Genomic DNA, 13125 nt, shown 5'->3' on the forward strand with positions numbered 1-13125 from the left:
TGTAGTAGGGTTGGGCGGTAATACGGTATTACAGTATCCCGTGGTATCAAAAAGCAACAACGGTATCAATTTCATTACCGTCATTAAAAAAATCTGCAGCGCACCTAATATAATATTATAATTTATTGATACCTAAATTTGTTTGCTCAGCACAAATGAAAGTGTGGTTGTATTTTCAGTTTAATGCTATCATAATTTAAAACTAATAGTGTCTATAATGTTTCTTTTAACTGCATAGGGAGATGACGTTCGAGTTTCATTTTAGTTTCGTTCCGTTGTCACATGATGCTCATATGGGAGACCAAGACAAGATGGTCAGTCTGGCCGCAGGAGAGTTGGTCCCAAAAAAAATTCTAGTACCTCTACCTTTGTTTACATTTTACAGAAACAAAACTTAAAACCACATGGCTCAATTGCATAAACTATACAGTAAGCGCTGATAAAAACAGCTCTTTCCTTGTGCGCTGATGTGGTTCAGCTTCTGTCAAACTAAAGGACACGACTCAGTGGAATATGAGTGTTCTTTCTGTGACAGAGGATGTGCTGCTGATGGTGAGTCTGTTCTGTGCTTCTGTCGAAAAAGGTTCATGTGAAACTTTTCAGAGATTATAAGTCTGCAGGTCGTACACACAGACCGTACAGCAGTGGGGATTCATGTCTTCCCAAAGTCGTATTAAAACATTTTGGTAATACGGTAATATTGTTTACCACGGTAAAATCCTGAGAAGGTTTAACTGTATCAAAATTTGGATACCGCCCAACACTAAGTTGTAGTGTTTTGGTTTGCCAGAGACTTAACCTGAAGATAGAGGACACACACAAGTTCTCAGTATATGGACAGGCTATGTCTCATGTGAAATCTGAGAACCTCCAGAATCAGTGAGCTGCAGAGGCTGCACTAGCACATTAAGAGAGTTGTTTTAGGTTCGGCATTGAATCTGGCAGCGCAAATGAGAAACTCACACGTGGCTCATTCTGCTTTCTGATGGATAATTGTCTGGAGAACCAAAACAACAAATTTAAGTAACTCGGCCATCATGCCAAATGTTTTAGTAATGAAGAATAAACTGTTACCAGGAAAAGCTCTATTTGATTTGGACATGTTTACTGCATATCTGGGGACATAGATACCTTTATTAAATTTAAAAAACAAAATTAAAATTCCATCTCTTTGAGTCATAGTTTAGTCCAGAATTAGTATTTAAAAAGGGACATTTTGGAATTTTGGACATAGGGCCTCATTTCCTCGTGATCCAGAGTGTTGGAGACGTGTGGAGACACTTTTTAAAATATTCCATCCAGTCCTTGTATTTGCAGAGGTCGCTGGTGCTGGACTAGTGCATGTCAATGGTCATAGTTATCCTGCCACTAAAAACAGTCTTACCCACCTCCACAAAACACCCGAAACAAATCTATTATTACACCAGACTGTCCATGTGAATGTCTGTGTCGATAGAATAATTTTAGAAGTAAAACCAACCTTGCATTTGAAGGATTTATGTCTGAGCAGCAGCGAGTTGTACTTCCTGATAGAAAGCTCGGCAGCAGCGGACTGATATATGAGAAAATAGTCCCTCAACGTGCAACAATTCATGCGATGCAAGGTTAGTTTTATTTCAAACATTATTCTGTCAACACTGACATTTACATCAACAGTCTGGTGTAATAATAGATTTGTTTCCGGTGTTTTGTGGAGGGGGTAAGACTGTTTTTAGAGGCAGGATATCTATGACCATTGACATGCACTAGTCTAGCATCAGCGACCTCTGCAAATACAAGGACTAGATGGAATATTTACAAAAGTGTCTCCACATATCTCCAACACTCTGGCTCACTAGGAAATGAGGTCCTATGTCCAAAATTCGAAATAATATTAATAGTAATATTCGAAAACGTTTACAAATCCTGTATCTTATTCTAAAAACGGTACATAGTAGTTTTCCGATAACATTTTATTAGTTTACAATGAAGACTTTGATTTGAGCCGGTACCTTTAGTTTTGAGAGCTCCTTTGGTCAAGTCTGATCCCTCTATGGTTTGTCCGTCTGCGGTGAGGCGGTCGTTCAGAGTCTCGATCTCTCTGCGCACTGAGGACACAGAGCACAGCTGTTACACCCACACGAGGCACACTGGCGCTGAGGGACGAGAGCGAGCCTACGTTCAATGTTCTCGATGTAGAGGTTCTCAAACTCCCTCTCGATCTGGCTGAACAGGTCCAGGAGGTTGGAGCGCATGGACAGAGGCAGCTTAGAGTCCTGTGGAGACAAATGTTATTTTAAAAGCTCTTTTTCGGTGCATTTTTCAGAATTGATTTACACAAGTGCTTTTTGTCAGATTAGGATGTATTTCATGGTCTACCTTTGTAAACTGTCTGAAATTTGAAATGCTCAGTAGGTTGTGTGTGTCAGAGGGACGGTCGGCAAAACCATTTCCACTATTACCATATTTTTTGGACTATAAGTCGCACTTTTTTCATGGTTTGGGTGTTTCCTGTGACTTATATATTGAAATGTTCAAACTGACAGCAGCGAGATGGCGCTCTAGGCTTGTGTATCAGTTTTCTGTGCAAGTCTCCGGCAGAAAAAGTCGCTGTCCTGCTGCAAGTAGTGAAATATGCAGCAGAAAACAAGTAATCGAGCAGCAGAAAGAAAGTTTGGAGTGAGCGAGAAACTTGTGAGGGACTGCGGGAAAGCGGGGATGGAGAACACAGCTTCACGGGAACCAGGAGGGTGCGACATGAAACTTTCCCGGAAGTCACTGGATGACAAATCATGGACTCACGTGACAACCGAAGTTGCGCGGAGTTGTTCAGAAGTGACACCGAGGATGAAGAATTGAATGGATTTAGTGATTTGGAGTGAGATCGAGAGTTTGGTAAACTTATTTTCTGTTGTTTATGCTATAGTTATCTGAAGAAATGTTCATATGTGGCGTTATCATATTAACGCCTGTTCAGCCCGTTGTTCTTTATTCTATTGTTTTTACCAGAACTTGTCTTTCAACAGGAAATGTCAGTTCCTGGTCCCTGATTTTATAAAATAAATTTCCCTCAAAAAGTGCGACTTATATATGTTTTTTTCTTTTGCATTATGCAGTATTTTGGCTGGTGAGACTTATACTCTGGAGAGACTTATAGGCCGAAAAATACGGTATTTCTATGAAACTGTTGCCGAGTCGCTTCAGCAGACGACACTTAAAATGGGCCTTTGTGACTCAATGCTAACGCGAACTTCTAGTAAAATTTTAAATCTAACATAACACCATTAAAGTTTGTAGTAAAGATGACAATTATTTATAGGAGTAGATCAAATATAGATCCGAATTAAAACTGTACCTGTTTTTAATCAACAATATCACAATTAGGGATGTAACAATAACCGAAATATAGTGATATCATATCGTCAAAGTTCTCACAGTAATATCGTGGACCATCACAATATATCGAATTACAAGTCTCTTTGCTTAAATTAAGAGTTATGGGACAGCAATAGATAAAAAAAGACAGAGGGAACTACATAGACCATGATCCTTTGCTCCATTTCAGTCTAGACTACAAGACGAAATAACAGTTCGAAGCACTTTTAAGTCTTAGTTCTTTGAATTAAGTCTTGTCAAGGAACTTTAAGAGGAAAAAGTAGCGTATTAACAGTTTTGTTTGTTAGTCTCCACAAGATATCGCAATAAATATCATACTGTGAGATGTATATTGTGAAAATATTGTACTGAGAGATTTGGATATTGTTATATCCCTAATTGTGAGCCTTCCCACCATATCATGAGCTTTCCCACGATATTGCAATAAATATCATACAGTGAGGTTCATACTGTGACGATATCGTATCAATTGAATATCGTGACACTCCTAACCACAACTGTGACTAAAAAGGGGACAACACTAAACCATAAACTAAAACTAAAAGGTTTTTTATTTGTATTTAATGCTGACGTATTTTGTACTTTTCAGAGCTTTGAGTCATGTTTCAGTTGTTTAAAGGACTAAAGTGGGTTAAAATGTGGTCGATATTAGGACCAGAGTGAATTCTTAAGTGGAGACGGGTCTTTCTTCTCAGCGCTATAAATAACCTCTCCAGTGTGTGTGATGTGAGTTTTCATAAAGAGCCCAGTGAGGCGTAGAGCTTCTTCAGACTCGAGCCCTCTGCCTCACAGCTGCGTGTGCTCAGACCTGGGCCCAGTTTAAAGAGTCGCACAAACAACAATATCGAAACTCATTTTAAAGTCCCTGGACCTCAATATTTCCCTCTGTATTTGAGCAAAATGTGTCTCACCGCAGTACAGAGATATTGTAAACGCAGCTTGTGATGTCAGAATATGTCCGCTGCAAACTATCTGGATCTAATTATAAAGCAATTTCGTTTCTGATAATCAGGAAGTGTGCATTAGCATTACTGTGACAACAAAACTCTGCACTGGTTTCTGAGAGTTGAGAAGTGTGTCCTACTTGAGTTCTACAATCCGTTTATCATTCGTTCATTTGTTTTTCAATATAAAACCAAAAATAAGAAAACAAACAACTGATTTCTTCATTATTTGTCTCCAAAACCAAAATGAAAAAACAGATAATGATTCGGGTTTTTTTCACTTTCTGATTTTGTGTTTAAATGAAGAAAGGAAAAAATGGATAACGGCCGTTTACGTGACTTCCGTGACAGCAATGCCGGACTTTTGAGCTGCATACGGACTGAACCAGGACTGATCCAGGACTGGGACCACACCGGGACCAGAGCGGGACTGAGATCAGGACCAGACCAGGACCAGAGCGGGACCAGAGTGGGACCAGAGTGGACTCCGAGCCTCAGCTTCGACTGCCGTGGGCTCTGAGTCCTCCTGGCCTGGAAGTCTCAAAAGTTCGGCATCGCAGTCACGGAAGTCACGTAAACGGTCGTTATCCGTTTTTTCCATTTTTCATTTAAACACAAAATCGAAAACTGAAAAAAAATAATCATTATCTGTTTTTTCCATTTTGGTTTTGGAGACAAATAATGAAGAAAACAGTTGTTTGTTTGTTTTCTTATTTTTGGTTTTATATTGAAAAACGAATAAACGAATGACACACGGATTCTCTACTTTTCCCATATACTTTTTTCCTCTTGAGCAGTTTCTTGGAACATTACTTTGTACTTCCTCTTGAGTAATATTATTTTGAAGTAACAATACTCTTATTTGAGTACAATTTTTGGCTACTCTACCCAGTGATGGTGACAGATCTACTCTGAAATGACTAAGACAGGCTAGTGCAGGCTACATAAGGACACTACATGGGAGGGAGGGGTCTGCTCATCTAGAGGGTGGACGCTTTCTCTTTGTTTATAGGAACCACAAACAATTCACAGACTAATAATTTTGGAATAAAAACGGTAAGACTTTATTTTAGGGTACACTTATTAACATCTAACTACCTACTTATTAGCATAGTTGCAGATGGTTAAGTTGTCATTAATGAGTATTTATTCAGTTCTTATTAATGTCTAATAAGCTTATTCTGCTATTTGTTAGACATTTACAAACACTTTCCTATTAATACACTCCTTATTACTGCTTATTAGTTTGATACTAGGCCGGTCTTGTCCATGAATTATGATTCTAATAAGCTTTTGGTAATAAGCGTGTTGTTAAGGACTAGTTGCACAAGAAATGTAGCTTTTACTTATTTGCTTTTAATAAATTTAGCTTACTTAATTCATGGTTAGTTGGACTCTATTAACAGCTAATAGAAAGTGATTTAGTACATAAGAGTAAATGTATTAAGTGCAAATACCGTATTTTTCGGATTATACGTTTTTCAGACTGACAGCCACGAGAGGCTCTAGGCTCGTGTGTCAGTATCTAGTACGACTATTACTCCTGTACCACTGTCACTTCGCTCTCTACTGAGCCGCTGTCCTGCTGCAAACACTGAAATATGCTGCCGAAGTGTTTGTAAATGTCTAGCTAATTGCAGAATAAGCTTATGGGGAATTAGACATTAATAAGGGCTTAATAAATACGAATTAATGACAAATTACCATCTACAACTGTGCTAATTTGCAGGTGTTAAAAGTGTTACCATAAAAACTAAGAGGTCTAAATTACAGAAATTTCAAGAGACACACGGACGTGCAGTTTCCTACCAACAGCATTACATTATCTACAAATTAATTATGACAGAAGTTAAAGGAGCACTGTGAAACTTCCCTGCTCTATCAATGAAATATTAATCGCATAGTTGTCAATGGTTAGTTAAGTCTCATCTGTAAATCTATAAATGATTTATTGGTTCCTAATTCCTTTGATGGCTGCTAAAAGATCATTATTTTATTTAAGACCTCATGACGTCTTGGCCAGTTCCCCGTGGTGATCAATGGGGTAACAGTAAGTATTTAACTGGTCTCCAACCTTTTTCCTCCGGTGAGCCACTTTTACAAAACCAAAATGCCAGAGAGCGACTAGTTTTAGCGATTACAAGTATTTGAGTAAATATAAAAGTCATAGCGAGCCTTCGGTAGGGTACAGTTAGATGTCTATAAAACATAAACCATTATCCATTTATTAACAGGGTTCCCGCTCTTTTTCACTGACAAAATTTCAAAACTTTTCCAAGACTTTTTCATGACCTTAAGTGAATTTTCCGTGACTTTATGGCACTTACATGAGAGAATTGATGAGACTTTTAGGGCTAAATATGAATGAAATGTTAAATCTTTCCATTTCTGGGATTATCATTTTTTTAACATTCAAAATACTGTCAGTGCATTTATTGTCGTCTCTTTTATCCCTCTCAGGCTCAAATTAAGTTTTAGTGACAGGAAAAATCTGATATTTGGGGAAAATTATCATATGGGGTAGTAATATACAATCCTGACTTCTTTTTTTTTTTTGAGACAGACCTTCACATCCAAAGCGTTCTGGGAGGTTGCAGATTTGGTCCGGTGTGGTAAATTAACACTGAAGACTGAAAATGATATGAACACTAACTTTATGTGTAATACAACTTTTCATAACAATGAAAACATAAAGCACAGTGTAACAGCTTTACAGTGGCAGAACAACATCACTTTTTCGTGTGGTGCTCCAAGAAACAATTTTTATCCTTTGTAAAGCACAAAAGTACTTTGCACTTCTGGCAGGCCGTTTGCGTGTAGCCGTTCTTGCACAGTCTGCATCATCTACATTTATCAGCATGGATGGGAAAAAAGGCTCCTTAGTAAAAAAGTCTCATAAAATATGGATGTGGAATAAGTAGGTAATTGGCATTTAGCTGTTGCAAATCTGCAACGCCTGCCTGGAGAGGGTTAAACTAAAAGGCGTAGACGTTCAGAAATAATCATAATAGCCTAATGCAGGGGTGGGCAAACTTTTTGACTCATGGGCCACAAAAAGGGTTCTAAAATTTGACGGAAGGGCCGGAGCAGGAGCAGATGGATGGAGTGTTTTGGTAATCCACCACATAAGAGAAAAAAATAACACGGGGTATGTAGAAAACCTGTGCTTGAATTTCAATTGAATATCATTACAAAGCATTACAACTTTTACTATTATAATTTAATCAAGTTCAGAGGACCGGATTACAAAGATTAAAGGGCCGCATTTTGCCCCCGAGCTTTAGTTTGCCTCATGAGAACTTAAGAGAACAGTGTAGTTGAATGAAAGAGACACTAAAGTTCCATGACTGTTCCAAAACTTTCATTGAATTTACAAAACTCCATGACTTTTACAGGCCTGGACAATATAATTTTTAATTTCCATTACTTTTCCAGAATTTCCTTGACCGTGTGGGAACCCTGTATTAATGTATAAAGTTAGGCATCAAAATTATACATTTACAATAGTAACAGGCATTTAATCAGTTTCAACTTCTGCAGCACACTACGTATAATTCAGAAATCCCTCGGCGAGCTACTTGGAAGGGGGTGGACAGCTAGAGGATGCAGACCCCTGGGTAATTTATTTAGAATGTTCAGACAAATACACTGTACTCTCCTGGTGTCCTAAGGAAGACGAAACTACTCCACAAACCCAAAATGTAGGATCTAAACACTACAGGAAAACAAACTATCTCCACTGTAGAGTCACTTACCTCCGGGCGAACCAGGGACTCCAGATTATCTGACGACTACCAGCGTACAAAGCCAACAAAGCATTCAGATTATAATCCTGGTATTTACTCAGGTCTGATCAGGACCAGGTAGCACACTTGAAATCATGATTATCATTACTTGATCCTTAAATAATTGAGTTTTTGTGTTAACAGCACAAACGTACAGCCAGAATTACACTGGGAATTAAAATTGTAAAAATGGATAATGGATAATAATGTTCTTTTTTTGACATAAGAGACTTCACTTATCTGGGAAGGTATCTCTGAACCAAAATCCACAAATGTTGAAATATGATCTGTGTTTCATTTTGTAGACACTGGGTTCACATAAAGTCCTTTTAACTAATAACAAAATTATGAAATGGGTTAGGATTATAATTTATTTCTTTTAAACGCTACCACAGAAGTCACTGAACTAACTATAGAATCCCTTTAGTTTATATTAGAAGTCAGACTGAGCAAATTGAAGACAGGTTAGAATTTTCAGGTAGAATTTGCCATCATGAATTTGTCAGATGGTAGATGTTTTGATCTGGTTTATGGTTAATATTTCTGAAATTACTGTGTATATTCACAAAAAGTGGAAAAAGTAAACAAAGGTGAAGTTATATTTTCACAAAAGCTTCAAAACTGGTGCCGTTATTCAACCCCAAAAACGTGATTGTTGTCAGATGAAAGGACTTCAAATCATAAAAGAGATTAAGATAAGATTGTGGAGCCAATTCCAAACAAATAATGAGAAGGTTTATCATTTGTGGATCATAAGTTTGGAGATTCATTTCAAAAACAGTGAATCTCCACATTGTAACCATTCAAATAATATACAGGTGACACTTAAGTCAAATTAGAATAATGGATGAAATTTTCAAACATTTATTCTGAGTTTAGAATGTTGTAATGTCACACACGCTTGTGCAGTGACTCCTGAGCGCACCTGACTCTCCATGAGCTCCCTGCGCTCCTGCTCCGTGCTGTTGGTCCTCCGGATGGACAGACTGTGGGACTTCCTCTTCTGCTTGGCCTGACGCGCTGCACTGCTGCTGCTGCTCTCCACAGGCATGGCTCCTCAGTCCGGATCTGTGACCAAAACAAACACATGTTTGTGTGCGCTACGTCCACGACACTCCAAAGTGCACACAGCTGCTGAACAAGGCGACCTCATGTCAGAGATGACCTCATGGCATTTCTCTTGTTTCCTTTCCCTAACTCTTGTATGTATTTTAATTACAAACCCCTATATTAGTTACCTGAGTTTACTTAACCTGTAATACAGTATTATTCATTCAGGTTTGATTCCTATTGCATTTTTTATCCTACATTTTAGAGCCCCAGTTTTGTCCAAGAAGCAAAAAAACAAGCTTTGAAGTGAAGGTAAAATTGTGCTGGAATAATCAATGTGGTGAAGGTCACCTTCAGGAGGTGCAACACCTCGTGAATCATGACATCAGTGGATTAGGGCTTAAATTCACTAAAGAAATTCTTCATCAGTTAGTTCTTGGAAAGGCATATTTAAAGCCACAATATCTAACTTTTCAGCCCCAAAAATGGTGTATGTTCCCATGGTGATGTTGTTCCTTGGCTGTAGTCTTCTTGTTTAGCATAAATCTGATTTGTGTCTATAGAACAGACCTGGGCACTGTACAGCTCCTGGGCCACATACGGCCCTTTGGTCGACTCTGACCGGCCCGTTTAAACTCATTTGGAATTACAAAATAAACATATTTTTAATTTTACATCATACATGGACAAAAGCTGCATTGTTTTCATTTTAGAAGTGTTTTTTTAAATGAGATTCTTGTAAGGCAACCTCACTTCTCATTGCTTAGTCATAGCATAAACTCTTACCAGCCTGACCAGCTTGTCAAAAGAATGCTTTTTATTGCTGCTTTTTATAAAGAAAATACTATTAATATTATGCACAATTGAGTGCGACCCCATGGAAAAATAATTGCCCACCCCTGCTATAGAGAAGGTGCTGAAACATCATCGACCAATTAATCGAGTTAAGGCCCTGTCAGGTGGAACAATGTGGTCTGAGCTGCCGGTTTCCTCAAACATACATGAATGAAAGAAAATGCAACCACTAACCACAATACAGTTTTCTTTGTATTCATTTCCTCCTGTTTACATGGTGTAGTTGTTATCCTCCTCCCAGCACATGTCGTTTTTGCAGCCAGTATGTGCATATTATAATGACTTCAGGATTTCTAGGATTTCTGGTCGATGTGAAAGCTCCAGTGTTGTAGTAGAAACAAAAACAAAACATACACTACAACCTCATAGATCATGACCGAAAGGGTCTGGGCTGAAGTAAAAACAATGACAGAATTCCAAGAAAATGAACAGCAAGTTTACATTTACAATTTTACTTATGACTTACTGTAAATAAAAGAGACAAAATATAAATTAAAACAAACAAAATTGAACGCATAATTCATCCATAGCTCTATATCTTTCAAAACAATCCACTTTATACCCATTTTTAAAGGCTTCAGTTTAAACTTTTTTAAATCATCACTCAGGTTATTAAATAAACTAACCCCTCTAATAGAAATACAATCACTTTTTTTCTTAGTTCTTATCTTCATTTTTTTGAAGATACCTGCTCCTCTAAGGTTAAACTGACTCTCTCTTTGCTCAGATATCTCCTGTAAACAAAGAGGAACCAGATGATTTTAGGTACATCACAACAGCTGTACTCAGGTCGACAAGATAAAAAAAAAATTTGTACTTTTAGCTTAACAAAAAGAGGATTTGTTGGTGCATAGTAATTCACATAGTAATGAAAAAATTAAGGATTTTTGTTTTCATTTATGATCGTACAAAATAAACAGTAATGACAATGAAAAATGTAGGGATTTTTTTGTTTTCGTTTATGGTCGTACAAACTAGACCTGTAACGATAATCGATAAATCAGTTAATCGTACAATAACTTTTAACGAGCTTGATAACTTTTCCGGCCACGATAAATTCTATTTGCAGCTTGTTTGTTTTCCTCGCTCTCTCTCGCTCTCAAAGGGGGTGAATGTTAGAAGTTTCTACCGCTCTGACTCCTCTCGTTTAACAAGTGTAATGACGCTTGAACCGACGTGCGCTGTGTTTATCGGCACAGCGGATGCGCGCGCAGCCTGATTGCAGAAAGCGTTTCAGAAAACAGTTCATCGCCGAGTGCCAAAACAAGTCACGATGCCGAATCAACACTGGTGAGCGGGACACGTCTCAACAGCCACGTGCGTCAAATGCAGCGAAACACAAACGACGAGAAGAAATGTCTCAAACCCCAACAGCCGGTTGTTTTACAGTTCCTGTGTTAAATGTTCTTTAGAAAGGAAGGTTTTTATTGATCTTTGAAAGGGTGTAATTGCATTTTTATTCCAAGGTCATCATTATGGCTGGGTATCATTAAGAAGTTGCCTCGATACACAGGCCACGATACGATACATATCTGTACAGTGCACTTTCGATTCAATACGATATATTTCAAATCGATTCGATACGGTTCAATAAAAAATAAAGGCTAAATCATGGCTGTGATACTAAAAGTTTTTGTTAAACCACTTCTTGTGCAAAGTTCATATGAAACACAAACATTTTAATCATCAAAACAGTAAAAATGTCAAATGTGTCGCATAAATGAGTTTCCTTTCACACCACAAGCAACAAAACTGTAGCACTGTAACAAAATAATTTAGTAAAACACACGTAAAAATACTCTTGGTGATATATCGATACAGTAGCCCACGATATCGATACTGTATCATCACATTAAACGATATGATATATCGATATTCCGATATTTTTGCACACCCCTAGTCATCATAATAGTTAAAATCGGTCTCAAAATGTCAATATTATCGTTTATCGCAATAAATTCTTGGTCAATTCATCTTCCAGCAAAATCTGTTATCGTTACAGGCCTAGTACAAACTAATAATAGTAATAATGAAGAAGGCACAAAAGTTTATCGTTTGTGATTGTACCAAAATAAACAGTAATAAGAATAAAAATAAATAAATAAATAAATGATCCAGCTTTGTCTGATTATTATTCTTACAGAGTGTGGCTGTGTAGTAACACTCCCGTGGCCCGTGGAGATGTCACACTGAGGCTGTCGCTGTCACGGTGCCCTTCACATCACGCACACATCACGCACGCACGGATTTCAGGACTAAAACCGGCAACCCGTCCCCAGCCACACAAGACTTACAGATTTAAAAAGGTGGTAAAAAAAATAAAAATGAAATAAACAGGGACTTGAGCTGGTGTGATATTGTGCGGAGTTTGGGCAGATTAAAGCTTCAGACACTTGCCTCAGAGCTCCAGACTGATGGATGAGAGGAAAAAAGGGCGTTTGAGCTGTTGTTACGCGATTATAACGAATAAATCCAGACAGAACACCGATAATTACACGAATTTACCTGCAGAAACACGCGAACAATAACACTAGGATACGATCTGGGTGGGATTAGCCATAACGTCATGACATGTTTTGTTATTATCAATGTGCATTCGTCTGAACCGTAGACGAGCAGCTAATAGGCTATTAATACAATCTGGAACAAAGAACTAATTTTACTCACTTTCAAAACGGAGTTACAGGTTTTTAGTGCAGTATCGCGCAGTAAATGTCATTCTCTGGAACATAATCCATAGCGCTGGGCACGTTTTGTCCAAAATGCAGAGAGGGAGTGAGCGGAAACGCACCGGAGCACATCCGGTGTCACAATAAAAGACAGGCTTGTCAATTTGGCTTTCACAATAAAAGTATGAAATAGAATTTGTTATCTCTTATCAGTGTTGGGGAGTAACAGATTACATACGAGTTATATAATCAGAGTACAAATTATGAGTAACCGTATTCAGTTACAGTTACTGTTTCAGTGAGTGGTAATTGGATTACAGTTACTTTGTTGAAATAAATGGATTACAGGGCAGTATTTTCCTGTTTTCACATTTTGGGCTAAACCAGGACTAAAACCAGGTCTAAACCAGGACTAAACCAGGTCTAAAACAGGTCTAAACCAGGACT

General features: G+C 38.0%; 1 protein-coding gene across 2 annotated transcripts in view; it reads right to left on the reverse strand.

The window, feature by feature from the left end:
- Positions 1–12805, reverse strand: part of LOC110167080 (WD repeat-containing protein 37) — a 31969-nt gene extending 19164 nt beyond the window's left edge. For both annotated transcript variants that reach the window (XM_020932384.2, XM_020932383.2), the window contains exons 1-4: positions 12677–12805; positions 9030–9172; positions 2159–2255; positions 1992–2087 (exon numbers count right to left, since the gene is read on the reverse strand). In XM_020932384.2, coding sequence (XP_020788043.1) covers positions 1992–2087; positions 2159–2255; positions 9030–9155 — 319 coding nt within the window. In that variant the 5' untranslated portion in view covers positions 9156–9172; positions 12677–12805. The remainder of the gene's footprint in view (positions 1–1991; positions 2088–2158; positions 2256–9029; positions 9173–12676) is intronic.
- Positions 12806–13125: the final 320 nt, after the last annotated feature.

The sequence above is a fragment of the Boleophthalmus pectinirostris genome, unplaced genomic scaffold (assembly GCF_026225935.1).
Source record: "Boleophthalmus pectinirostris isolate CB_2022bp ecotype Guang Dong unplaced genomic scaffold, ASM2622593v1 HiC_scaffold_16, whole genome shotgun sequence".
Lineage (NCBI taxonomy): Eukaryota > Metazoa > Chordata > Actinopteri > Gobiiformes > Gobiidae > Boleophthalmus > Boleophthalmus pectinirostris.